Source organism: Pogoniulus pusillus, chromosome 21, assembly GCF_015220805.1.
Source record: "Pogoniulus pusillus isolate bPogPus1 chromosome 21, bPogPus1.pri, whole genome shotgun sequence".
In the NCBI taxonomy this organism is placed as follows: domain Eukaryota; kingdom Metazoa; phylum Chordata; class Aves; order Piciformes; family Lybiidae; genus Pogoniulus; species Pogoniulus pusillus.
In genome coordinates, this window is record NC_087284.1 from 2,903,293 (window position 1) to 2,929,098 (window position 25,806).

At 45.0% G+C, this 25,806-nt stretch overlaps 1 protein-coding gene across 1 annotated transcript in view; it reads left to right on the forward strand.

Moving 5' to 3' along the window:
• Window positions 1-3,465: 3,465 nt before the first annotated feature.
• The window catches only part of DNAH5 (dynein axonemal heavy chain 5), a 208,789-nt gene continuing 186,448 nt past the window's right edge, over window positions 3,466-25,806 (forward strand). The window contains exons 1-10 of the mRNA XM_064160720.1: window positions 3,466-3,522; window positions 6,041-6,175; window positions 11,255-11,339; window positions 14,498-14,661; window positions 15,656-15,877; window positions 16,536-16,673; window positions 18,161-18,337; window positions 20,176-20,289; window positions 21,178-21,285; window positions 23,113-23,235. Of these exons, the coding sequence (XP_064016790.1) occupies window positions 3,466-3,522; window positions 6,041-6,175; window positions 11,255-11,339; window positions 14,498-14,661; window positions 15,656-15,877; window positions 16,536-16,673; window positions 18,161-18,337; window positions 20,176-20,289; window positions 21,178-21,285; window positions 23,113-23,235 (1,323 nt within the window). The remainder of the gene's footprint in view (window positions 3,523-6,040; window positions 6,176-11,254; window positions 11,340-14,497; window positions 14,662-15,655; window positions 15,878-16,535; window positions 16,674-18,160; window positions 18,338-20,175; window positions 20,290-21,177; window positions 21,286-23,112; window positions 23,236-25,806) is intronic.

Below are 25,806 nucleotides of genomic sequence, written 5' to 3' on the forward strand. Positions count from 1 at the left end.
TTTTTAAGTTGCTGTTAAACTTTTCTTTTTAACTCCCAAATCGAGTGAGATTATTTATTTGGGTGTGCTTAGCTTTTCCTCTCTACATCTAATCCCTTTTCTTTTGGGAAAGGAGGGAGAGGGAAGGGCACTCTATAAAAATTGTTATTGGTTCTATCAAATTTATTTGAGTCTCTGGGAATTTAACTGAGAACTGAGACAACTCTTGTAACACCAAATTGATCCTGCAATAGGCTGGGCATGTGAACTGATGCATGAACATCCAATTGAGTTGCAAAACAAAAATGAACATAAGGAAAATCTTTTTCACTGTGAGGGTGACAAAACACTGGAATGGGCTACCCAGAGAGATTGTGGAGTCTCTGGAGACATTCAAATCCCCTTGGACACGTTCCTGTGTCACCTACTCTAGGCGATCGTGCTCTGCCATGGGAGTTGGACTAGGTGATCTTTTGAGGTCCTTTCCAACCCATAATGTTCTGTGGTTCTGTGTTAAAACCACAATGTTATTTGGCTTTGAAAGCAGCTCAAGGTAAGAAAGTCCACCTTTAGCTCTGCTTGTTGTTACTGCAGTTATATGGAGAGAATGCAGCAGAGCAGGCTGGTTTGAAGTTCCTTCACTTGTGTTCAGTGTAGATTTTAATCTCGTGGCTTGTGACTGATCATCTTTGTAAAGGACAATTCAGTTGACAGATTTTCTATGACTGTATTTTGCAGTCTTGTGAAAAACAGTATTGAAGTAATGTAGTCTTTTGGTTTTTGACCACTAGATGGTAGCTAACTACTCTCTCTAGTTACCCGTAGTAAAAAAAGCCTTGTGACCAAAGCTGTCCACTATAACACTATAAAAAAATCTTACACATTATGGAATGGGCATTCATTATTCTGTCAGCTCTTTCTTTCTAAGAGCAGACAGAATGAGATGCTCCAAAATGAATTGGAAAGAATTATATTTGAAAAGAAAGATACAGAAACATTACAGAGCATTGGGATGGTTTGGGTGTTCCCTGCCCCCTCCCATGCTTGTGAAAATCACCCAGACTGGACTCAGCTGAGCTGGAAATTGAATGAAGCTTTATTCTTACAGCTTAGCATAATATACAAGCAGGTATTTACAATATCTACAGCTAGAGACAGAAATAGACAGGTTAAGAAGTAATCCAGAAACACAACAGCCCTCCCAGAAACCTCAGTCCCCAGGAGGGGCTCCCAACCACTCTGCCACCTTCTTCACACCTCTCTACCTTACCCCAGACTTTGCTTTATGCTCAAGGTGAGTTTGGAGAGTCGGCCAAGGGGGTTAGGAAGTAGAGAGATTCGTCACACAGATGCAGGTTAGAGAGAGGGAAGTGCAGCCCCCCAAAGCCAGAGAGCAAGCTCTGTTATCTATGTTTATGTTCTTGTTCTTACCCATCTCAGCAAGCCTATGAGTGCAGCAGCCATCACCATTGTTTCCTTTTCACAGCCTATCAGCTAATTCTGCTCATCAGAGTATCCCGGTTAGGCTCAGACTAGCACAAGCATATACAGGATACATAACAATCCTCCTTAAATCTTCCCCCAACCCAAAACTAATGTACAATTCCCAGTCCTCCTTTTCTTACCCCCCAGTGCCTTGGCTGCCTGTAGACCCAAACGAGGCCTCTGCAGCCATAACCAGTCCCATTCCCTACATGCTTATCTAGACAGAGTAGCTCCTGCCAGAGACAATGGGCAGAAGAGAAAGCAGGACAGCTTTGCCTTGCTGCCAGCTTATAAAGAGATAGCAGAATTATGGGATTGAATAACAATTTTACACTTCCTGTGTCCACTCCCTAGACTCCTCCAGTCTCTAGAGAGCTTTTAACTCTATGGCTCCCAACCTACGACAAATTCTTAAGCTAATACTACAATTTACTATTTAAATCTGATTTTTTTTCCCCTAACACTTGTCAGTTTTACTGACCTCTATAGCAATGATTTGCACCAAATCTGACAAGGTTTTCTAGGGTGCTAAACATATTCAAGGCTATACAGAGAGAAGCAGTGATCCAGAGTTAATTCTGAGAGTGCTGAGTTACAGTACAGGATTACATATCCTCCTTAATACATAGATTACATGATTAAAAGTAATGCAACTTCACCAGGCATCTTACACTGCTGAAACCTCTCCCTCCTCTCCCTCCTCTCCCTCCTCTCCCTCCTCTCCCTCCTCTCCCTCCTCTCCCTCCTCTCCCTCCTCTCCCTCCTCTCCCTCCTCTCCCTCCTCTCCCTCCTCTCCCTCCTCTCCCTCCTCTCCCTCCTCTCCCTCCTCTCCCTCCTCTCCCTCCTCTCCCTCCTCTCCCTCCTCTCCCTCCTCTCCCTCCTCTCCCTCCTCTCCCTCCTCTCCCTCCTCTCCCTCCTCTCCCTCCTCTCCCTCCTCTCCCTCCTCTCCCTCCTCTGCCTCCTCTGCCTCCTCTGCCTCCTCTCCCTCCTCTCCCTCCTCTCCCTCCTCTCCCTCCTCTCCCTCCTCTCCCTCCTCTCCCTCCTCTCCCTCCTCTCCCTCCTCTCCCTCCTCTCCCTCCTCTCCCTCCTCTCCCTCCTCTCCCTCCTCTTTATCAACACTGAGCTTGTCAGGCTGTTTTACATGTGAATCACATGGATATGAGTGGGAGCAGAAACATTTAGTTGCAATCTAATCTGGAAATAGCTGTAAAATGCATTATTTTTCTTGTTCCTAATGTTGGATCATTAGTTTGCTTTTCTTGGCATTTTCAGGAGAACATCAGATTAAATTCTGCCACTGAAGTGGAAAAAAATTAAGGCTATTTTAAGAACAGCAATCCTAAATGTTCCTTGCTGAAGAAAAAAATGCTGTATTACACAACCATTGTACAACTGCAAAATAATAGACTGAATGTGCCTATATGGAAAATGTGAATAGGAAACTTGGTAATTCAGTAGTCTAGGTAAAAGCTATTTGAAAGCTGCTTGACTTGTTGCTATGTATTTAAGCAGTCATATGCAACAAGGAAATCAAGATGTTTGTTGGCATGAGGATTCCTTAAGAAGGCTAAACACGACTCAGATAAGCAGTTATAAAGTTGGCCTTTGCAAATGGTTGTTACCCTTGAGCACAATGAATTGTACTATGAGGTGTTTGTCTATAAACACTGTCACCTTAACAACACTGTGGTTGGTAGCAGTAATTTCCAACTCCCTAATATATAGGCAGTGAATTCTGGTGGGTAGAGATGACTAGTTTCTAAAGCAGTCTGATTCAGTTCTCAGGTCATTTAAATGCACATTAGAGCTGAATTTTAAATACAGAACTGAAGTGAATAGTTGCTAGATTTTTAGGTACTTACTGTATTTTTTTAAGATACTTTTTAGTGTTCCTACAGATCAGGAATGAAATAGAAGGTTGGGGGGAAGAGTCAAAAACCTTGTTCCGTGTTTTAAGGCTTGTGCAGGAAAAAAAACTTGATGTTTATATCAAATAGTAGGATGTTTAGAGCTGGAAGAAAGCAGCTATGGAAGCGAAGCATTGACAGAGTTATAAAGGTAAGGAAAACTGAACTTGTTAGTTGTAGCTATATAGTTCAACTAAAGGTGTGAATCAAGGGGGAGGATGTAGAAAAATGTGTTTTAAAATGGTGTAAATTGATGGTTTTCTTTTCTCAAAACATTAAAATGGATAAACTTTGCCTTTTAAAGTCATACATACTATTTGGGATAGGTGCTTGTCATGAAGGGGGTGTTTTGTGTAGCTGGTCTTGTAAGTTAATTGATAGTGTATCAGTTTGTACTGTCCACTTCTGCCAGCCCCAGCCTGGTTGTGCACACCTCCTCGAGGGCACTATATAAGCCATTGTATTGCCTTAATAAATGGTACTGATGCACAGATGCCTAGAAGCTGCTGTCTCGAGTCGTCAGTACCCCAATCTCGCCTCTCACCAGCCTCCGTACCCCGACAGGCAGGATCTCAGGTAGGGGAGAAGAATATCATGCTGTCTCTGGCATGGTTCTTCATGGCTAGCAGGCTGTGTGTGTGTGCAGACAATCCAGGGTCTGCTTCCTGGTTGTCTCAGAAGAAACGGCTCTTACCAGGCAGAGACAGGCAGCAGGCATGCAAAGTGTGTACGGCTGCTGGGAGTCTGAGCTCCGTAGGTAAATGCAATACCGTGGTCCTGATAACACAGTAGCATGCAGATGCGCACAGCTGGCTGGAGACTATAGGCTCCTTATATATATGTTATAGGCAGGCTTAAATGAGCTCTGCAAGAAAGATAGGCAGGTGAGGTGCGAATGGGTCAGAGCATGAAGCTCTGAGCATCGGAGCTATGCAATGGAGTCCGAGCATGGGGGTCTGAGCGGCTGAGCTGGCAACGTAGCGTCTGAGCTGCTGAGCTGCAAATGAGGGTCAGAGCTCTGCAGGGTCTGAGCACTTTGTTTACCTGTGCACCCCTATTTATTGACTGTGGGCTGAGATTACTGGCCTCTTTGGCCACTAGAATGACCAATCAGGTTGGCAGTCAGCCAAACCTTACCATAATAGACAAAAGGCACTTGCCTGGACTTTCCCAAATATGGGGATCACATGGACTTACCCCATGGAGACAGGAGTTGGGTGTGTGGGGGCTTACACAACCTGTTTACAGCCAGGGGTCCTGGCAGAAAAACATGTCCAGGCAAGGCATAAATAAGCCTCTTTTCGGGCCTACAGGCTCTCCACGACAATACTTCATGAAAAGTCTGGCAATGCTGTAACCACTGGGGAAATAAAGATTGAATTTAGCACCAACAACACATAGTTCTGAATTCCTTTGGAAAATGAGAGTGCATTAAATCTTGTCATCTGCAAACACTATGGTGCCAGTAACTGCTCCAGAAGGCTGTTTTGTCTGTGGTGTAAGGAGGTATATTACATGTGGGAATTCAATTTAATGAAGAGTAGGCATACTGCTTGAAGAATGGTATAATAGCTATAGTTAAGCACTTGTGTACCTTGAGGCCTGTGGTTTGTTTTACTTCTCATTATATTAAAGTGCTAATTCATGATGCCTTAGTTTCCTCAAGCTGCATTTGTCATTGTTAGGGAACACTTGCAATATCTTCTCTATGGGTAAAGAGCAGCTCAGAATGCTGTCGTGACTTGATGGCCATATATGACTAGACTGAAAAGCTGGGACTAAGGATGTTGGAGATAATGTGCAGAAGGATGGAACTGTGCATACAAAATGTATTGGGTGTTTTGTTGGTTGTTTCTTTTTTCCCCCTACAGTCTTGGTTCTAATTTAAATTTCCCAGAGACTCAAATATAGTTAATAGAACCAACAACAATTTATAGGATGTCTTTCCCTCTTCCCCCTTTTTCCAAAGAGAGGGAATTAGTTGTAGAGAGGAAAAGGTAAACAGACCCAAATAAAGAATCTCACTTAGATTTGGAAATTAAAAGATGAAAATTTTAACAATAAATAAAAGATATTTGAGGTAGGGAAGTTACAAAAAGTACAGGGAAGGGAAAACAAGATACAAAATATGTAAATACAACCAGATTTGATGGCAGTGGTTTGTCTGCCTTGTGGGTGATGGCAGCGTGTAAAACAAGGAGAAGCAGGAAACAGGATGGTGATGCTGGCAAACAGGGAGGTGGGAAGAGAGAGAAACAGGAAGATCCTCTGTTTTTGCAGGGATCTTAGGCAGTGGGAGTGGGCTAACCACCACACCTGGTAGTGCTTGGACCCACCCCTAGGGAGGGGTCAGGAGGACCTGGGGTCAGGGTCAAGACCACTCCCCCAGGAGGGTTAACTCTTTACACCTACAGAGCCTTTCAACAAATAATATAATACAAATGGTGGCTGATAGAAATGTTGTACTAAATTTGGAAACAGAGCACAGGAAGCCACTGTAAAATCCTAGGAGAGGTTGCTTTTAAAGTTTGAGTGCCTTAAAAATGTAACCCACAAGTATGGTAGAATGTAATTGCTTTTACTTTTTAAAATCAATATTAGTTTTCTTTATTATTCTCTTCAAAATAGATAATGAATTCTTCATTGTCCACTTTTGTATTTTATAACAGCAAAAGCTCAAGGAAGAGAGGGAGGCCAAACGTGCCTGGCTGGATGGCAGACATGGTTACTTACTGGATACTGTTGCTTCTTGTGTGAATCTGGATAAAGCAGAAGTAGAAGATGCTATTCTTGATGGTAACCAGGTAATGTGAGGAGTTGATAGTGAAGCTCATAGTGTGCTTTAGAACTGATACTACCATTAAATACTTGGTGTGATAGTTGTCATACTTTGTGAGATTGAGTCTTTTCACAGCAACAATATTTCTCAACATTTTGTAGTTAAGTTGAACAAAAGTGTCCTTAGTTTCAGGAGCAACTATAACAATATTAATTTTAGAACTGATTAGAACTTGTGCTAGTTTGAAGCAGGGTAGAATGTTATAGTGAGAAGAACTAGATCATAGGCTGTGAAAGGAAAACAAATGGTGATGTCTACTCCCCTCAGAGTCTTGCTGAAGAAGAAAGGAAAACATTAGATAACACTCTGGCCATTTTGTTGCACTCTGCTTTGGGCTTTTGACTGAGCTGCATCTCCCTAACCTCACCTTCTGCTCACCTTTGCTTCATAACCTCTTGGCCGAACCTCTATTCTTCCTTAGGATTGGGGTAAGGTCGAGAGGGGCAGGGGGAAGGTGCAGGGGTGGTTGAGAGCCCCTCCTGGGGACTCAGGTTTCTGGGAGGGGAGTTGTGTTTCTGTATTACTTTTTACTTTGCATATTTCTGTCTAAAACTGTACATACTGTAAATATCTGCTTGTATACTGTGCTAGCTGTAAATAAATAGCTTCATTTATATTCCCAGAGCCAGCTGAGACTAGTCTGGGTGATTTCTAAAGTGTGGGGGCAAGGTACACCCAAACCATCACAGAACTTCTGCTTTCCAGTGTGTAGAGATAATATAATAAAATACATGACTGTTTTGTACTGGGTCCATACTATGGCACCTCTCAATTCTTGAATATATAGTATGTAAAAGTTCAAGGGTCCTGTCAGCAGCAGGCTGGCTGGATGTTGTTATTTCCATTAGACTGCCACTAGCATTTGTGAGACAACCTGATCTCCTTCTATGATCAGGTGAGCCGCTTGGTGGATGTGGGGAGGCCTGTGGATGTGGTCTGTCTGGACTTCAGCAAGGCCTTTGACACTGTCCCCCACAGCAAACTGCTGGCTAAGCTGTCAGCCCATGGCTTGGATGGCAACACTCTGTGCTGGGTTAGGAACTGGCTGGAGGGCTGAGCCCAGAGAGTGGTGGTGAATGGTGCCACATCCAGCTGGCAGCTGTCACTAGTGATGTCCCTCAGGGATCAGTGCTGGGCCCCATCCTCTTTAACATCTTCATAGATGATCTGGATGAGGGCATGGAGTCAGTCATCAGCAAGTGTGCAGATGACATTAAGCTGGAGACAGATGTGGCTGGGTTGGAGGGCAGAAGGGCTCTGCAGCAGGACCTTGACCGCCTGGACAGATGGGCAGAGTCCAAGGGGATGGCTTCAATAGCTCCAAGTGCAGGGTGCTGCACTTTGGCCACAGCAACCCCATGCAGAGATACAGGCTGGGGTCAGAGTGGCTGGAGAGCAGCCAGAGAGAGAGGGATCTGGGGGTGCTGATTGATACCCGCCTGAACATGAGCCAGCAGTGTGCCCAGGTGGCCAAGAGAGCCAGTGGCATCCTGGCCTACATCAGGAATGGTGTGGCCAGCAGGAGCAGGGAGGTCATTCTGCCCCTGTACTCTGCACTGGTTAGACCTCACCTTGAGGACTGTGTTCAGTTCTGGGCCCCCCAGTTTAGGAGGGACATTGAGATGCTTGAGCGTGTCCAGAGAAGGGCGACGAGGCTGGGGAGAGGCCTTGAGCACAGCCCTAGGAGGAGAGGCTGAGGGAGCTGGGATTGGTTAGCCTGGAGAAGAGGAGGCTCAGGGGAGACCTTATTGCTGTCTACAACTACCTGAGGGGAGGTTGTGGCCAGGAGGAGGTTGCTCTCTTCTCTCAGGTGGCCAGCACCAGAACAAGAGGACACAGCCTCAAGCTATGCCAGGGGAGATTTAGGCTGGAGGTGAGGAGAAAGTTCTTCCCTGAGAGAGTCATTGGACACTGGAATGGGCTGCCCGGGGAGGTGGTGGAGTCGCCGTCCCTGGAGCTGTTCAAGGCAGGACTGGACGTGGCACTTGGTGCCATGGTCTGGCCTTGAGCTCTGTGGTAAAGGGTTGGACTTGATGATCTGTGAGGTCTCTTCCAACCTTGGTGATACTGGGATACTACATTGTGATCAAGTTTAGGAAACTAAACCCGATGAAATGTGCTTGACAAAGTTGAATGGTGAAATGATCTGAGTGACTACATAAGGGTTAGTTAGCACAGGATTTAGGCAGTTAAAAACATGTGTGTTGAAGAGATGGTAACTATTATATACAACGGAGAAACATTACAACAATTACTTCTGTAAAACCTGGGTAGGCAGCAAGTAGATCTTGTTTTATTCCAGCAATCAAGTGAACATGGTTGTGGGTTATTTTGTTCTCTCTTTCCATCTGTGTTAGTGAGGCTCAACACACAGACTCCACATTATATGAATCTATCAAAGACCTTTAGTGTTCCTTCTGATGCCATTTATATACTCCAGAGCATAGAGCACACACCTACACTTGAACATAATCTAGGCACATACATCCCAGTCTTTTACATACATCACACCCTGTTTTTCTCATTAACCAGGTGTCCACTATCTTTCCTTCCCTGTGGAGGCATTCTGAAGCTGTGGGAATCAAGGCCAAATGGTCACAGACTGCCCGATATCATTCCTTCTCACATTGCATTCCCACACACCTGTGTACCTTCAATTCAGTTTTAGTGCAAATATTGTTGAGCCACAGAAGTCCAGTGGAAGACTATCAGCATAGTGGGGGACATATGACATGTGAAGTATGAGAAGTGTATAAGAGATTGAGGGGCAGTCAAACAGCAGCATGCAGTTGCTTGAAGAGTAGTTACAAAGATGAAAGATGACAGAGCTGAACTCTTTTCAGTGGTTGCAGATGGTAAACAAAGGCAACAGCTTTATTAAGAGACCCTTCTTCATCAGGCAGGCAGTGCAGCATGGGACAGATTACTCAAGTGAGTTGTGGAGTTTGCCCTTGAGTATCTTGAGACTCAGCCTAGGCAGAGCTCTAGAGGACCTGAACTGTTGCAGATTATATAGGAGGCTAACCTCAAGGTCTCCAAAGGTCACTTCCAACGTTTCTGTGATTCCATGTGAAAATTCAGCTGTGCAGAACACTGTCAAAGAATTGAAGAACAAAACTTGTTTCAGCCTTTGCACACTCTGTTTCTAAGCAGACTTCCTGGCAAACTATACTGCCTGAGAATAGCTGTAAAATGAAGAAACTATTGGCAGCCATTACACTTAGAAAGAAAAGTATAATAATTGTTTTGACTTGACCTTGGAGGGCTAGTCACATAAACAAGAGTTTATGTGATCTTGGTGTAACCAAGGCCCATTATGAATGGAATAAGGTTAAATAACTTTCTTCCTGCTGCTGGTGATCTCTTAGCCTTTTTCCTGCCCTAGGGTGGTACCAGCAAATGCTTCGGAAGAACTCCTGGGAGTAGAAACCTTTTATGCTGGAAGATTGCTAGTTAAGGACCATGTGAGACAATGGCTCATACATATAGTGAAATCATAGAATCAACCAGGTTGGAAGAGACCTCCAAGCTCAGCCAGGCCAACCTAGCACCCAGCCCTAGCCAGTCAACCAGACCATGGCACTAAGTGCCTCAGCCAGGCTTTGCTTGAACACCTCCAGGGACGGTGACTCCACCACCTCCCTGGGCAGCCCATTCCAATGCCAACCACTCTCTCTGGCAACAACTTCCTCCTAACATCCAGCCTAGACCTCCCCTGGCACAACCTGAGACTGTGTCCCCTTGTTCTGTTGCTGGTTGCCTGGCAGAAGAGGCCAACCCCCACCTAGCTACAGCCTCCCTTCAGGTAGTTGTAGATAGCAATGAGCTCTGCCCTGAGCCTCCTCTTCTCTAGGCTAAACAACCCCAGCTCCCTCAGCCTCTCCTCATAGGGTTTGTATTCCAGGCCCCTCCCCAGCTTTGTTGCCCTTCTCTGGACACTTTCCATCACCTCAACATCTCTTGAATTGAGAAGGCCAGAACTGGACACAGTACTCAAGGTGTGACCAGACTTTCAAGTGCTGGAAGGCTGATCAGCAGGCTAGCATAGAGCAATTAATTTTCTTCCTAGGTCTGTATGGCCTATGTATGAAGTTCCTGGACAGCATTACCAGTATACAGCTTGAGGATGGCTGATGGCAGGCTTGAATTGATGAGCTGTGAAATAGTCCTTATACTAAAAAGAGAAATAAATTAAAGCTTCCTTTTTTGCGATGCTACAGTATAATTGCATCCAACTTTTCTGTTCTTCAGATAACTAGCTTTGTATTAGGAAATTTTCTTTAGTGAGAGAGAGGTCAGAAATTGCCCAGGGAGGTGAAGTTGCTGTCCCTGTAAGTGTTCAAGAAATGTATGGACATGGTACTCTGGGACATAGCTTGATGGCCATGGTGGTCTTAGGCTGATGGTTGGACTTGCATGCCTTTTCCAACCTGAACAAGATCTTGCCAGGACTCATAGTATTATGCATGATCAGATTCCTCAGGTGGTAATGAACTTGATCTTAGAGTGAGGCTTTCTGCCTCCCCTAGTATCTTGCAGTTCATTGACTTGGGAAGTGGGAGAAGAGGGGTTGCCAGTGAAGACTGAGGCAAAAAAGTTGAGTATGTCAGCTTTCTTCTCATCTGTTGTTGCCAGTTTGCCATTCTTACTCATCAGAGGAGTCAGACTTTCTTTGACCTTCTTTTTCTGCTGGACATACTTGTAGAAGCCTAAATGATGAAATGCCCTGGGCCCTCAGTTTGAGAGGTGATACACAGCATATACAGTAAGTGGTTTCAGTAAGTGGAAACGTGGCCTGGCTATATTCAGTTGTGTTCAGCATGGAACAAATGAAGTGAATCAATTAAATACCTGTGTGCTGTTAAAGGACAGGGAAACTCAGACATTTTTTGGAGGGTTGTAACTAGGCCTTGTATAACTTTGTTATTGAACAGTGATAGTGTGATGAATTTTTATCAGTCCTTTATGAGAAAAACCAGAGGTGTAGGTATACTTGTTGTAGTGGGGGTGCTATGCATAATACTCTCAACATGATCTTTAACAGATAGAGCACATTGACAAATTCCTGGCTCCTGGAGGTCTACGTCATCTGATGTTCTACTATCAAAACATGGAGACAGCAGATAAAGGTAAAGCAACTTTAAGTTCTTCAATGGCATGTTACAGTGGAGTCACCACCCCTGGAGGTGTTCAAGAAAAGCCTGGATGAGGCACTTAGTGCCATGGTCTGGTTGATTGGATAGGGCTGGGTGCTAGGTTGGACTGGATGATCTTGGAGGTCTCTTCCAACCTGGTTGATTCTATGATAGCTGTGCTGAGCAAGTGTGCAAGGAAAAAAGAAATAGTGTGATCAGGCTGGGACATCAATCTGTGCTCCCAAAATGAGGGTTGATGATATAACTGAAGCTTACTAAAACACTTCTGCACATTTCCAGTATGCAGCAGCAAGATATTTCCTTGCAGGGCTAGAATCTCTTGCCCAATGTCCTGGGAAATGGTTATTGGTAGTTGAAAGGTGATGTTCACACAAGGTGAGCAGTGACAGGTACTCTACCCTTTCCCCTTGAATCATGCCACCAGTTTGCCCTAGAAGTCCTACATATTTCTTGGCACACAACCCTCCATCCAAATGGTCCTGTTACATGGCAAATGGCCCTAGGATGCCTGCATTATGGGTAGCAGGGCCATTATCTTAGAAGTCCTTTCTGCTCATATCCCTGTCCCATCCCCAGTGCCTCTGTATTACCACCCTTGTGGGGAAGCCTCCTTCTCACTTGCCATGGATTGGACAGGGCTGGGTGATAGGTTGGACTGGATGGTCTTGGAGGTCTCTTCCAACCTGGTTGATTCTATTCTATTCAATCCTATCCTACTCTATTCTATCCTATCCTATCTCAGGACCTCTGTGTCAAAGATGTCCTCCCTTTGCCCAGGGCTTCTATTCAGAGCCTCCAGTGCTGCCCTGTGAGCTCTGAGACCCTGTGACTGGTTAATGAAAGTTCACCTCACTTGTTTACCTTGGATGCACAAGAAAGGCCTTGTAAACTTATCTATGGTTATCTATTTAAGTATGTGTCTTTATACTTACATACCCTCCCAGCTTCCCTGCATGGGAGTTTCTGCTAAGTTACCTTCCTCCCTTACCCACGGTGAGTTTGGCAAGCAGCCTGTGGAGCCTTCAGTTTATTCAGGAACTGAAGCCCTGCTCTGATCCCACAGTCTAAGAAGCTGATGTAAGTAGAGGAGAGTGAAATTCTTCTCCTGCTTGGAGAGCTGCAGGTCACCAGTCTACTTAAAGCTCCACATAAGATCATTAGCACAGGAGCTTCTCTCCCCAAACCTACAGTTTTGCTTGCACACTTGGCAGGCAGCTGCCCAGCTGCTCCTCACTGCAAGGAAGATATTGAGTTGTCAGAGCATGTCCAGAGAAGGGCAACAAATCTGGTGAAGGGTCTAGAGAACAAGGCTTATGAGGAGTGGCTGGGAGAATTTGGATTGTTTAGCCTGCAGAAGAGGAGACTGAGGGGAGAGCTCTTTGCTCTCTACACCTACGTGAAAGGAGGTTGTCGTGAGATGGAGGTCAGTCTCTTCTCTGTTAGTGTCAGGTGATAGGATGAGAGGAAGTGGCCTGAAATTGTACCAGGGGAGGTTTAGATTGGATATTTGGGAAAATTTCTTTATGGATAGAGTGGTCAGGCAGGCATTGGAATGGGTTGCCCATGGAGGTGGTGAAGTCATTGTCTCTGGAGGTGTTCAAGAAGTGTGTGGATGTGGCACATTGGGATGTGATTTGATGGCCACAGCAGTGTTAACTTGATGATGGAACTTGATCTTAGAATCATTAAGGTTGGAAAAGACCTCTTTGGTTCTATATGAATGCACAAATAGGTCTGTATTGTTCATGTATTTTTAAGTATATATGTATATATATACCTAAAAGGTATGAAAAGACTGTTAAAGAAGATATAAGCTACTTTAATAATGAAAAATTATTTGTACATAGGAAATGAAATAAAATTTCAAACTCAGCTACTAATTTAGAAATCTGCTGAGTACGTTTTAGCATGCTTGAGTTGAAGAAGTGGATGCATCTCAGCAGGAGCACTGGAACAGGCTCCTCAGAGAGGTTGTGGAGTCTTCTTCTCTGGAGTTTTTCAAGGGTTGTCTGGATGCATTCCTCTGTGATCTGTGCTTGATTGTGTGGTCCTGCTCTGGCAGGGGGGTTGGGCTGGATGATCTCTTTGGGTCCCTTCCAACCCCTGTGATCCTGTGACAGTGTGAAACAAGGGGCAAAGCCTGAAAATCTAATCAGCCCCTCTCATGCCCTCTCAAACCAATCAGATGACTCCATAGTATGATTGTGGTGGTGTTCAGGATGTGCTGCTAGATGCAGACAACATGAGAAGCTGGAGAAAACCCAGAACCACACAAAACAATCAAACATTCACAGCAACACATGCACTGAGTCAGTAAGCAAAACTCCCCAAAAGACAGTGAGGTGAAAAAAAAAAAGTCAAAAGAAATTTACTGTGTCCAGTTCTGGGCTCCTCAATTCAAGAGAGATGCTGAGATACTGGAACATGTCCAGAGAAGGGCAACAAAGCTGGTGAGGGGCCTGGAACACAAACCCTATGAGGAGAGGCTGAGGGAGCTGGGGGTGTGCAGCCTAGAGAAGAGGAGGCTCAGGGCTGACCTCATTGCTCTCTACAACTCCCTGAAGGGAGGCTGTAGCCAGGTGGGGTTGGCCTCTTCTGCCAGGCAACCAGCAACAGAAGAAGGGAACACAGTCTCAAGTTGTGCCAGGGTAGGTATAGGCTGGATGTTAGGAGGAAGTTGTTGGCAGAGAGAGTGATTGGCATTGGAATGGGCTATCTAGGGAGGTGGTGGAGTCGCCGTCCCTGAAGGTGTTGAAGCAAAGCCTGGCTGAGGCACTTAGTGCCATGGTCTGGTTGATTGGCTAGGGCTGGGTGCTAGGTTGGACTGGCTGAGCTTGGAGGTCTCTTCCAACCTGGTTGATTCTATGATCTTGATCCTGAACCTTTGCTTGGAAGGAATACAAAATAACTTAAGCAAAAGAAAAGATCTTGATGTAAGAATGGCAAAACTAGATGGAACAGTTCTTACCTTGCTGTGAGGACTCTGGATGCTGCATGCTGTCTGTGGATAATCCCTTTGAAATGACTCCTGGGACACTGAGATAGACAAATGGTAACTGAACAGTTTAGAAAACCTTTTCATGAATAAATAATCAATGTTTTTTAAATGCTTCTTTAATTTGAATCTGTAGAGCACTTCAGCCTTCCAGGCACAGGAATGAACTCTAACTTGGTAAAGAAGAAAAGACCTAAAGTATTTGTGGCAGAGGGAAGAGAACTTGCTTTGACTGGCATTTGTGTTTTCTTCATTAGATCTAGTCTTTTCAAACCCATCACAACTGAGAATATCTATCAGGTAAGAGCCAGTAACTGCTGATCACTCTACACAACCTTGTTTAAACTACATTTTCATCTTGGGGTATTTGCTCTCAGCACATGATTTGACTGTATTTGAGGCAGGGGACTGAACAAAAGCACACTCTCTAAGAGAGAAGACAGAAAAGCAAGGAAATGGAAAAACTGGTGTTATTTAGCTGCAACTTGAAGTGTGTCATTGCTATGAAGAAATGAAAATATGTGACAATCCAAAATGACAAATAGTAGCCAATGCCTAAAGTGCCAGCAGTGTGCACTTGCAGCCCAGAAAGCCAACCTGATCTGGGCTGCATCAGGAGAAGTGTGGCCAGCAGGTGGAGGGAGGTGATTCTCCCCCTATACTGTGCTCTGCTGAGACCCCAGCTGGAGTACTGCATCCACTTCTGGAGCCCCCATTACAAGAGGGCTGTGGAGATGCTGGAGCATATCCAGAGAAGGGTCAGGAGGATGCTCAGAGGGTTGGAGCAGCTCTGCTATGAGCACAGACTGAAAGAGTTGTGGCTGTTGAGTCTGGAGAAGAGGAGGCTCCCAGGTGACCTTCTTGTGACCTTCCAATATCTGAAGGGGGCCTACAAAAATGCTGGGGAGGGACTTTTTAGGCTCTGAGGGAGTGACAGGACTGGGGGGAATGGAGCAAAGCTGGAGGAGGGGAGACTGAGCCTGGATGTGAGGAGAAAGTTGTTGAGCATGAGAGTGGTGAGAGGCTGGACTGGGTTTCCCAGGGAGGTGGTTGAAACCCCATCCCTGGAAGTATTTAAGGCCAGCCTGATCTAAGGAGGGTGTCCCTGCCAATGGCAGAGGGGTTGGAACTGGGTGATCTTTGTGGTCCCTAGCAACCCTGCCTGATTCTCTGAATTGTGCTGTTTCTCCTGGAAGAGCATTTGTGCACACTGATTCTCAAGGCAATATGACTGGAATAAAAACAATGGCTAAATTTGTTTTCTGTTCTAACCTGTGTTGTGCTTCTCTTACAGGAAGTGAGTTTTGGTATGATGAATGTAGGTCGAGATGGCTTACTAAAAAGTGTTGAGCAGCTGATATCAGAAGTCTTCATTCCAGCTTTGCAGACTATGGACCATGGCTGGGTTGAAGTTGTTGAACCTGAGCAAGCTTCCAGTATTAAGCAGGACTTCCTTTGTTCCCTCGAAGCGTTTGTTAGTGTGCTCTCAGGAACTCAGCAATGTCTTCTGGAAAAGGTATGTTCATCCAGCAAACAGAAACCTAGCTAGCTATAGAGTGACTCTTGCTCCTGAGCTCTTGAATTAACCACTGCTGTAGAATACTCAAAAGCTCTTCTGTCAAACTGGAGGCAACAATAACGCTTCTGTTTGTTGGACCCGGTACCGTGTACGTTGATTTGTGGATTTAACAACTTAAGCTGCAAGTGCTTTTTTGTTCTGGAACTGGTCTTTTAGAGGTATTATCTTCTTGACTGACCAATGGCTGTGGCCACTCTAACTCAGAAGATGAATTTTCTCTGGAGCCTTTCAAGGCCTGTCTGGATGTGTTCCTCTGTGATCAGTGTTAGGTAGTATTGTCCTGCTCTGGCAGGGGGGTTAGACTCGATGATCTCCTTGGGTCCCTTCCAACCCCTAGCATCTTTTGATCCTGTGAATGTATGACAAACGGTTGGTAGAACTGTTAATTTCTACTCAGCTTTTATAAAAGAAAGGGCATGAGAGGACAGCTGCCAGGCTGGTGAATTCTTCAGATTCTTGCTCGTCTGCTTTAATTCAAAATGATGTGGGAATATGATGTGAGATATCTAAAGTGGGGCAACCAGTTCCTTTTCAAAGTGTCTGTGCTTCCTGTCATGAACATTTCAACATTTCAGGGTTTTTAAACTTGTTTCAGGTCAGTCTGAAGAAATGTGAAACATATGATCTGAAAACCCTAAAAGGACCTTCAGATTACCTCATGGTTGCTAACAGCATAGATGCTCTTGAAAGGATAGAAGTCTGCATGAAAGGATGGACCAAACAAATTGAACAGGTGATGCTGTGGCCAAATATGTGAAATATGACATCTGCTTATTGGCAAATGATTTTAATGCTGTTGTCATACCTTTCTATAAAGCTAGGTGTGATCAATCTCTATATAAAGTACTATTGGATTTCCTTGTGTGCTTTTACTTCTCAATAAGAATATTATCGAGGGCTTTTCCCATTGAATACTAAATAGAGCACACAAAACTCTTTGGAAGCTTAATCCTCTGTTTTTAATAATCAGTTATTCTTGAAGTAGAGAATAGTTAGTGATTCCCAGTGAACATAATGAAAGCAAAAGGAACAAAGGAGCTCAATGAGCGTTTTTCTCAGTGGTCAAATGTTGTACTTTGAAACCTGCTTTGCAGGTAATTTGCAGGACAATGTAGTTGTCTGTAACAGTGCTTTTGAGATACATGGCCGTTTGAGCTAGACTTCTAGCTCAGACATAGGGCAGAGGTGAGCGTTCCAGGGGTAGGCCATAGAATGGCAACAATGGACAAGTTAATATAATTTCATTGGAGCACCAAGAGCTTTATGTCCGGAAGCACAGGTTGGACCTTCCCCTTGCTGCTTCTGCTGCTTCAGCTGCACCTGCTGCTGTCTTCCCCTACTGCTGTTTTGGCTGCTGCTGCTTTGCTGCCGCTTGACCCCTTCCCCATCTTCATTAAGGTTGTTATATCTCTGTAGTAGTTTATTTCTCCTTACACTGTTATATTTAAACTATAAAAAATACAATTTCACTTTTCTCTAACTTTCCAAAAAACACCTGTGGTGTGGTGACTTTACTCTACTGGGGGAGGGATCCACCCTAACCCAGGACAAGATATTACTCCCTCTGTAACTCAGACCTAAAAAGGCCAAGTGAAATACATGCCTGTCCCCTGGCTCCTGACCAGCCCTTAAGTGTTCATGAACATTTATTAAATCCCCTCTCAGTCTTCTTTTCTCCAGACTAAACAGCCCCAGGTCCCTTAGCCTCTCCTCATAAGCCATGCTCTCCAGTCCCCTAATCATCGAAGCTCTCACTGGACCCTCTCCAGCAGATCCCTGTCCCTCTTAAACTGGGCAGCCCAAAACTGAACACAGTATTCCAGATGAGGTCTCAACAGGGCAGAGTAGAGGGGCAGGAGAACCTCCCTTGATCTGCTGGACACACTCTTCCTAATACAGCCCAGGATCCCATTGGGCTTCTTGGCCACAAGGGCACATTGCTGTGCCATGGGAAACTTTCTTCCAGTCCCTTTGTCTATTGTGTGTAATTTTGTTTTAATGATGTAAGTGCTGCATGAAAATTGTTTTCCATAGGCCCTTTAGTCACAGAAGTGCCATGAGTCTTAATGCAGGCCAAGTGAAATACATGTTTCATACGTGATTCAGTGGCTGAATTAGATCATTTCTTACAGAACATCAATACTAGGAGTTAAATGATTAATTAATCCATACAGATAGAAAATATTAGCTTGACTCATTGCTCTTACTGTATGACAAAAGGTTCTTGCAGAAAATAACCAGCTGAGAAAGGAAGCTGATGACCTTGGACCACGAGCAGAGCTTGACTACTGGAAAAAGAGGCTGTCTAAGTTCAACTACCTTACAGACCAGCTGAAGAGCCCAGATGTGAAGGCAGTGCTTGGAGTACTCACTGCTGCTAAATCCAAACTGCTAAAGGTTTCTATTTTGAATTATGACAAAGAAAAGGAATGCTCTGTATACTGTAGTGCATTTTGGTGATGTATCTAATGTTGGTGGGGAAAATATTGAAGTATCTTTGGCTTTTGGGTTTTTTTTTGTCCTTCCCTATTCCTCATCTTGTGTAGACAGTTTCAACCTAGTTACATTTATTGAAAAAGACTGGGAATCCCCTTTGTCTAAAAGCTGATAATACACTGTGTCCACAGGCTCACAGGATGTTAGGGGTTGGAAGGGACCTAAGGAGATCATCCAGTCCAATCCCCCTGCCAGAGCAAGACAATACTATCTAATACATGGCTCAGCAGAAAGAAACACCTCTAAATCTTTGAAAAGTTAATAATTAAATCAGCAAATTGAATTAACCAACTACATATTTAATTAAAAGGGAAAAAACCCAAGAAAATCTCTTTCTTAGGATCTTAGTGTCTGTCAAAACTGCTTAGGGGTTCATAATTTCTGTTACTGACCAAACAAAGATACATCACAAACAGGGAAGAGAATCATAAAGTCATAGAATGGTCCAGGTTGGAAGGGACCTCAAGGATCATCCAGCTCCAACCCCCTGCTGTAGGCAGGGACACCTCCCACCAGAGCAGGTTGCTCAAGGCCTTATCCAACCTGGCCTTAAACACCTCCAAGGAGGAATCAGCCACAGCCTCCCTGGGCAGCTAATTCCAGTGTATCACCACCCTCACTGTAAAGAACTTCCTCTTAACATCCAGCCTAGATCTCCCCTCTGCTGGTTTACACCCATTGCCCCTCGTCCTGTCATTACAAGACCTTGTCAATAGTCCCTCCCCAGCCCTCCTGTAGCCCCATTCAGATACTGGAAGACCACTGTAAGGTCTTCTCAAATCCTTCTCTTCTCCAGACTGAAGAGCCCCAACTCTCATAGCCTGTCCTCATAGCAGAGGTGCTGCAGCCCTCTGAGCATCTTTGTGGCCCTCCTATAGTAAAACAAAAAGTCTTGACTCATTAAAATGAGAGATGTGTGAAACAAATACATAGTTCTATATTCATCAGTCCATCGTGCAAAAGTAGTTAATAGATGACATCTATCTATTTTACAGCAGTGGCCAGTGGGACAAGGGAGGTTATTCTTCCCCTGTAGTCAGCACTGGTCAGGCCATGCCTTCAGTGCTGTGTCCAGTTCTGGGCTCCTCAATACAAGGGAGATGTTGAGGTGCTGGAAGGTGTCCAGAGAAGGACGATGAAGCTGGTGAGGGGCCTGGAGCACAGCCCTGTGAGGAGAGGCTGAGGGAACTGGGGATGGTTAGCCTGGAGAAGAGGACACTCAGGACTGACCTCATTGCTGTCTACAACTACCTGAAGGGAGGCTGTAGCCAGGTGGGGTTGGCCTCTTCTGCCAAGCAACCAGCAACAGAAGAAGGGACACAGTCTCAGGTTGTGCTGGGGGAGGTCTAGGATGGATATTAGGAGGAAGTTGTTGTCAGAGAGAGTGATTGGCATTGGAATGGGCTGCCCAGGGAGGTGGTGGAGTTGCTGTCCCTGGAGGTGTTCAAGCAAAGCCTGGCTGAGGCACTTAGTGCCATGGTCTGGTTGACTGGATAGGGCTGGGTGCTAGGTTGGACAGGCTGAGCTTGGAGGTCTCTTCCAACCTGGTTGATTCTATGATTCTATAACCTTTCGAGATGAGTGGAAAACAAGGACCTGTTCCTCATCTTGGGTAAACAAATGTAACTGAAGGAAAAGATGTCTGCTTTCAAATGTCTTTAAAGGCTAATGACAAAACATATCTCAAAACATGTTTTCTAAAGTGTGTAAATTAATTGTTTTCAACTTTCTATTCATAGAACTGGCGAGCATTGGATATTTGCATCACAAAGGCAGCAAATGAAGCTAAAGATAATGTGAAGTATCTATATTGTCTGGAACAGTGTTGTGACTCCTTGTATAACAGTGATCCTGTAAGTAGAACTTTGAAATTCTTTATCAGAAACCTCTTGAGACAGCTGAAATGAATGTATTTGTTAGGAACAGTTTGGAAATGACATAGATAGCATTTCAGGTATTCATCTCCTTTTTCAGACTTTGTTCAGTTAGACTAGAAGCAGCCTAGTGGGAATTTCTAGCCACAAAATAAAGTAGTTATGTTATTGTGTGATGGTTTGGGTGGTACCTGTCCAGTCCCCCCTGCTTTGTTAAATCACCCAGACTAGATTCAACGGCTCTGGAAATTGAATGAAGCTTTATATTTACAGCTTAGCACAATATATTAGCAGATATTTGCAATTTATACAGCTATCTAGTGAGACTTTGGCCAGCCTGATCTAGGTAGGGTGTCCCTGCTCATGGCAGGGGGCTTGGAACTAGATGATCCTTGTAGTCCCTTCCAACCCTGACTGATTCTATGATTCTGTATACAGAAATGTACAAGTCATGTAGAAACACAACAGCCCTCCCAGAAACCAGAGTCCCCAGGAGGGGCTCCCAACCACCCTTCCACTTCCTTTCCACTCCTCTATCTTAGCCCAGACTTTGCCTTATGTTCAAGATGAGTTTGGAGAATCGGCATGGGGGAGTTAGGAAGCAGAAGGATTAGGTACAAAGACAGCAGGTTATGGAGGGAAGGGCAGGCAAGCAGGGCCAGAGAACAACTCTGTTATCTGTGTTTATGTTCTTGTTCTTACCCATCTCAGCAAGCCTGTGAGTGCAGCAGCCATCACCATTGTTTTCTTTGCGCAGCCTGTCATCTAATTCTTCTCACTAAAATATTCCAGCTAGGCTCAAGCTAGCACACTAATGTATGGTAACAAAAGTAGTGAGCAAAGCTCAAAGTGTATGTTTCTTTCCAGGTGTCCATGGTGGATGCTATTCCAGGGCTCATAAATGTAATTAAAATGATCCAAAACATCTCTCAATATTACAACACATCTGAGAAGATATCCTCGCTGTTTGTGAAGGTTGGTGCTACAGTGTGAAAGGAGTCCTGTGTTCAGTTCTGGGCCCCCCACTTTAGGAGGGACATTGAGATGCTTGAGCGTGTCCAGAGAAGGGCAACAAGGCTGGGGAGAGGCCTTGAGCACAGCCCTACAAGGAGAGGCTGAGGGAGCTGGGATTGGTTAGCCTGGAGAAGAGGAGGCTCAGGGGAGACCTCATTGCTGTCTACAGCTAACTGAGGGGTGGTTGTGGCCAGGAGGAGGTTGCTCTCTTCTCTCAGGTGGCCAGCACCAGAACAAGAGGACACAGCCTCAAGCTACGCCAGGGGAAATTTAGGCTGGAGGTGAGGAGAAAGTTCTTCCCTGAGAGAGTCATTGGACACTGGAATGGGCTGCCCAGGGAGGTGGTGGAGTCGCCGTCCCTGGAGCTGTTCAAGGCAGGACTGGACGTGGCACTTGGTGCCATGGTCTGGCCTTGAGCTCTGTGGTAAAGGGTTGGACTTGATGATCTGTGAGGTCTCTTCCAACCTTGGTGATACTGGGATACTGTGAAATGGGCAGATTTGGGGTTTTTTTTGGTGTGTGGCTTGAGTGAGAGACAGGAATAAAAGACACCAAGAGGCTGAAGAGGCTGCACTTTGCTCAATTTAAGACCATTTTTCTGAATACACAGAGAATTGAAAATAGTGATAAAACTTGGTCAAAGTTAAAGCCTTTTGTACCTGCTGTTACTTGGAGCTGTAAGAAGTTTTTCAGACTTCATGAAAATTAGGGCTAAGCTCAGCCTTGGTGTAAACAGATCAAGGGATTTTTTGCCACAATGGAATTTGCCTGTGATGAACTGGTTTTTGTAGAACTGATTATGTTAGATTTGTGTAGCCCTTAAACTTCTTTCCAGTTGCATAGTACAGGAATTGGGACTAGGAGGGCAGTCTATTCATAGAGCCATAGAATGGCTTGGTTTGGGAGGGACCTTAAAGATCACCTAGTTCCAACCTTCCTCCCACTGGCAGCAGCACCTTTCCACTAGACCAGGTTGCTCAAGGCCTCTTCCAACCTGGCCTTGAACACCTTTTTTGGGGGGGGGGGGGGCATCCACAACCTCCCTGGGCAACCTGTGGTAGTGTCTTACCACTCTTACTGTAAATAATTTCTTTCTAATCCTTAATTATCTAGTCTCTTGGGCCCTCAGTTTTACCTCTGCTTTTACAAGTGCCTAAGTCTTATGATTTTCATAGAATCACAGAATCAGTCAGGGTTGGAAGGGACCACAAGGATCATCTAATTCCAACCTTCCTGACATGGGCAGGGACACCCTACCCTAGAGCAGGCTGCCCACAGCCTCAGCCAGCCTGGCCTTAAACACCTCCAGGCGTGGGGCCTCAACTGCCTTTCTGGGCAACCCATTCCAGGGTCTTTGCAGTCTTCAGTGGCATTCCACATTTGCTGTAAGGTGTTTGGGGTGAGTGTAGCTGATCAACAACATCTGGGTGGTGTAGTGGTCTGGAGTTGTGGCATTGCATGGAGGACAATCTGTCTATATAGCTGGTCTTTCCCATTGGAATGGGCTGCCCAGGGAGGTGGTGGAGACACCGTCCCTGGGGGTCTTCAAGAAAAGCCTGGATGAGGCACTTAGTGCCATGGTCTGGTTGATTGGATAGGGCTGGGTGATAGGTTGGACTGGATGATCTTGGAGGTCTCTTCCAACCTGGTTGATTCTATGATTCTATTTGGCATCACTGTTTTGCAGGCTTTAGGCTAGTGATGTTAGAGGTGTGGGGTGAGACTTAAAGAAGGGTAAATCTGCTTTGCCTTGAGATGTTTTTCCTCCAATGTTAATACTGCTTTTAGGTGACCAATCAGATGATTGCATCATGTAAATCTTACATTACCAACAACAACTCCTCCACTATCTGGAATCAACATCAAGAGACAGTTATGGAAAAGATACAAGCAGCCATTAGACTCAAACAGGTAGGTGAGAAGAGTGTGTGGAAAAGAGAACATAAGGTAAGATTTAGGAGGACTGCAAGAAGTCCTAGGTTTAGAAAAGATTTATTTTGTATGTGGAGGCAATTTAATAGTGAAAGAAAATAAAATAACAGAGAAATTTCCTTTGGAACAGGAGCATTTATATTAGGGCTAATAGAGAATTTACTCCAGTATCTGCTGATCTTCCAGAAACTGGGCTTAGAATCATAGAATCAGTCAGGGTTGGAAAGGGCCATAAGGACCATCCAGTTCCAACCCCACTGCCATCACTTTTAACAAGCCTGGGGTGTAGCTTGCCTCAAGAAAGCAGAATGAAAACTGGAAGCTATAATGAGCTGGATGTTAGGAGGAAGTTCTTCCCAGAGAGAGTGATTGGCATTGGAATGGGCTGCCCAGGGAGGTGGTGGAGTCACTATTGCTCAAGATGTTCAAGCAAAGCCTGGATGAGGCTCTTAGTGCTATGGTCTGGTTGATTGGATAGGGCTGGGTGCTAGGTTGGACTGGATGATCTTGGAGGTCTCTTCCAACCTGGCTGATTCTATGATTCAATGAATGGGACACTAGGTAATCTGAATGTGGGAAGAATTTGGTTTTGACATGCTTGGAGTGTAGCTTGCTGTGCTAGTTTGAAGCAAGCTGGAATGTTTTGGTAAAAGAACTAGATAATGGGCAGTGAAAAGGTAAACTATGGTTGTGTCTCCTTCCCTCATCAGTCTCGCTGAGAGTTCTGGGAAGAAGAAGAAAACAATAGATAATATTCTCCATTTTGTCTTTCACTCTGCTTTGAACTTCAGACCTAGCCACATCTCCTTAACCTCACTGCCACTAACCTTCCTTCTTAAACTCTTGGCTGCACCTTTATTCCTTTCTCTGGATTTGGGGTAAGGTTGAGAGGGCAAGGGAAGGTGTTGGGGTGGTTTGAGAGCCCCTCCTGGGGACTCAGGTTTCTGGGAGGGGAGTTGTGCTTCTGTATTGTTTATCCTTTGTATATTTCTGTATGTAATTGTATATACTGTAAATAGCTGCTTGTATATTTGCTGCTGTAAAATAAATAGCTTCATTTATATTCCTGGAGGCCTTCTGAGTTAGCTGGGGCAAATTCAAAAGTGTGGGGGGGCAGGTTAATGCCCAAACCATCACACTTGCGTCAAGAAAGCAGGATGAAAACTGGAAGCTATAATGGGACACTGTGTAATCTGAATGTGGGAAGAATTAAGTTTTAATGTGTGTCTCGGTTCTAATTTAAATTTCCAGAGACTCAGATAAATTTCATAGAATCAATAACAATTTGTAGAGTGCCCTTCCCTCTTCCCCTTCCTTTCCCAAAAGAAAGGGATTAGAAGTAGAGAGAGAGAGAGAGAGAGAGAGGTAAGCACACCCAAATAAATCAATCTCACTGGATTTGGAAAATAAAAAGAAAAGTTTAACAATAATTTACAAAGGTATCAGAGGTAGGGAGGTTACACAGGTTAGGGAAGGGAAAATGGCAAATACAAAATGGTATAAATACAACACGATTGTCATGGTGTACAGGGTTAACACTCCAGGGGGGGCGTAACCCTGAACCTGACCCTAGGGGTCTTGGCCCCTCCCCGGGGGTGGGCCACACTCCAGGTGATGGTTAGCCCACTCCCCCCACTTCCTGTGCTATAAAACAGAAAAGAGAGAGGGAGCTTCCTTTGCCTCAGTGGTAGAATTCTCGCCTGCCATGCAGGAGACCCAGGTTTGACTCCCGGCCAATGCACCTAAGAAGGGGAGCGAGGTGAGAGACAGAGCAAAGACCCAGAAGCAGGAAGCCACTCTATTTTATAGCACAGGAAGTGGGGGGAGTGGGCTAACCATCACCTGGAGTGTGGCCCACCCCTGGGGAGGGGCCAAGACCCCTAGGGTCAGATTCAGGGTTACGCCCCCCCTGGAGTCTTAACCCTATACAGATGGCTTGCTCCACCTCGTGGGTGATGGCCATATGGTGAAACAGAGAACCCAGGAACAGATGGTATGCAGGGAGCAGAGTGATGCAGAGAGAGAGAGGATCAGGAAGTCCCCTTGCTTTTATGGGACAGGAAGGGGCAGTGGGCTAACCATCACCTGGTGGTGTTCAGACCCACACCTGGGGAATGGTCAAGACCACCTAGGGTCAGGTTCAGGGTTACTGTCCCCGGAGTGTTAACCCTATACAACATGCTTGGTGTATAGCTTGTGTCAAGAAAGCAGGATGAAAACTGGAAGCTATAATGGGGCACTGTGTAATCTGAATGTGGGAAGAATTAAGTTTTAATGTGCTAGGAGTGTAGCTTGCACCAAGAAAGCAGGATGAAAACTGGAAGCTGTAATGGGGCACTGTGTAATCTGAATGTGGGAAGAATCTAGTTTTAATGTGCTAGGAGTGTAGCTTGCACCAAGAAAGCAGGATGAAAACTGGAAGCTGTAATGGGGCACTGTGTAATCTGAATGTGGGAAGAATCTAGTTTTATTATGCTAGGAGTGTAGCTTGCACCAAGAAAGCAGGATGAAAACTGGAAGCTGTAATGGGGCACTGTGTAATCTGAATGT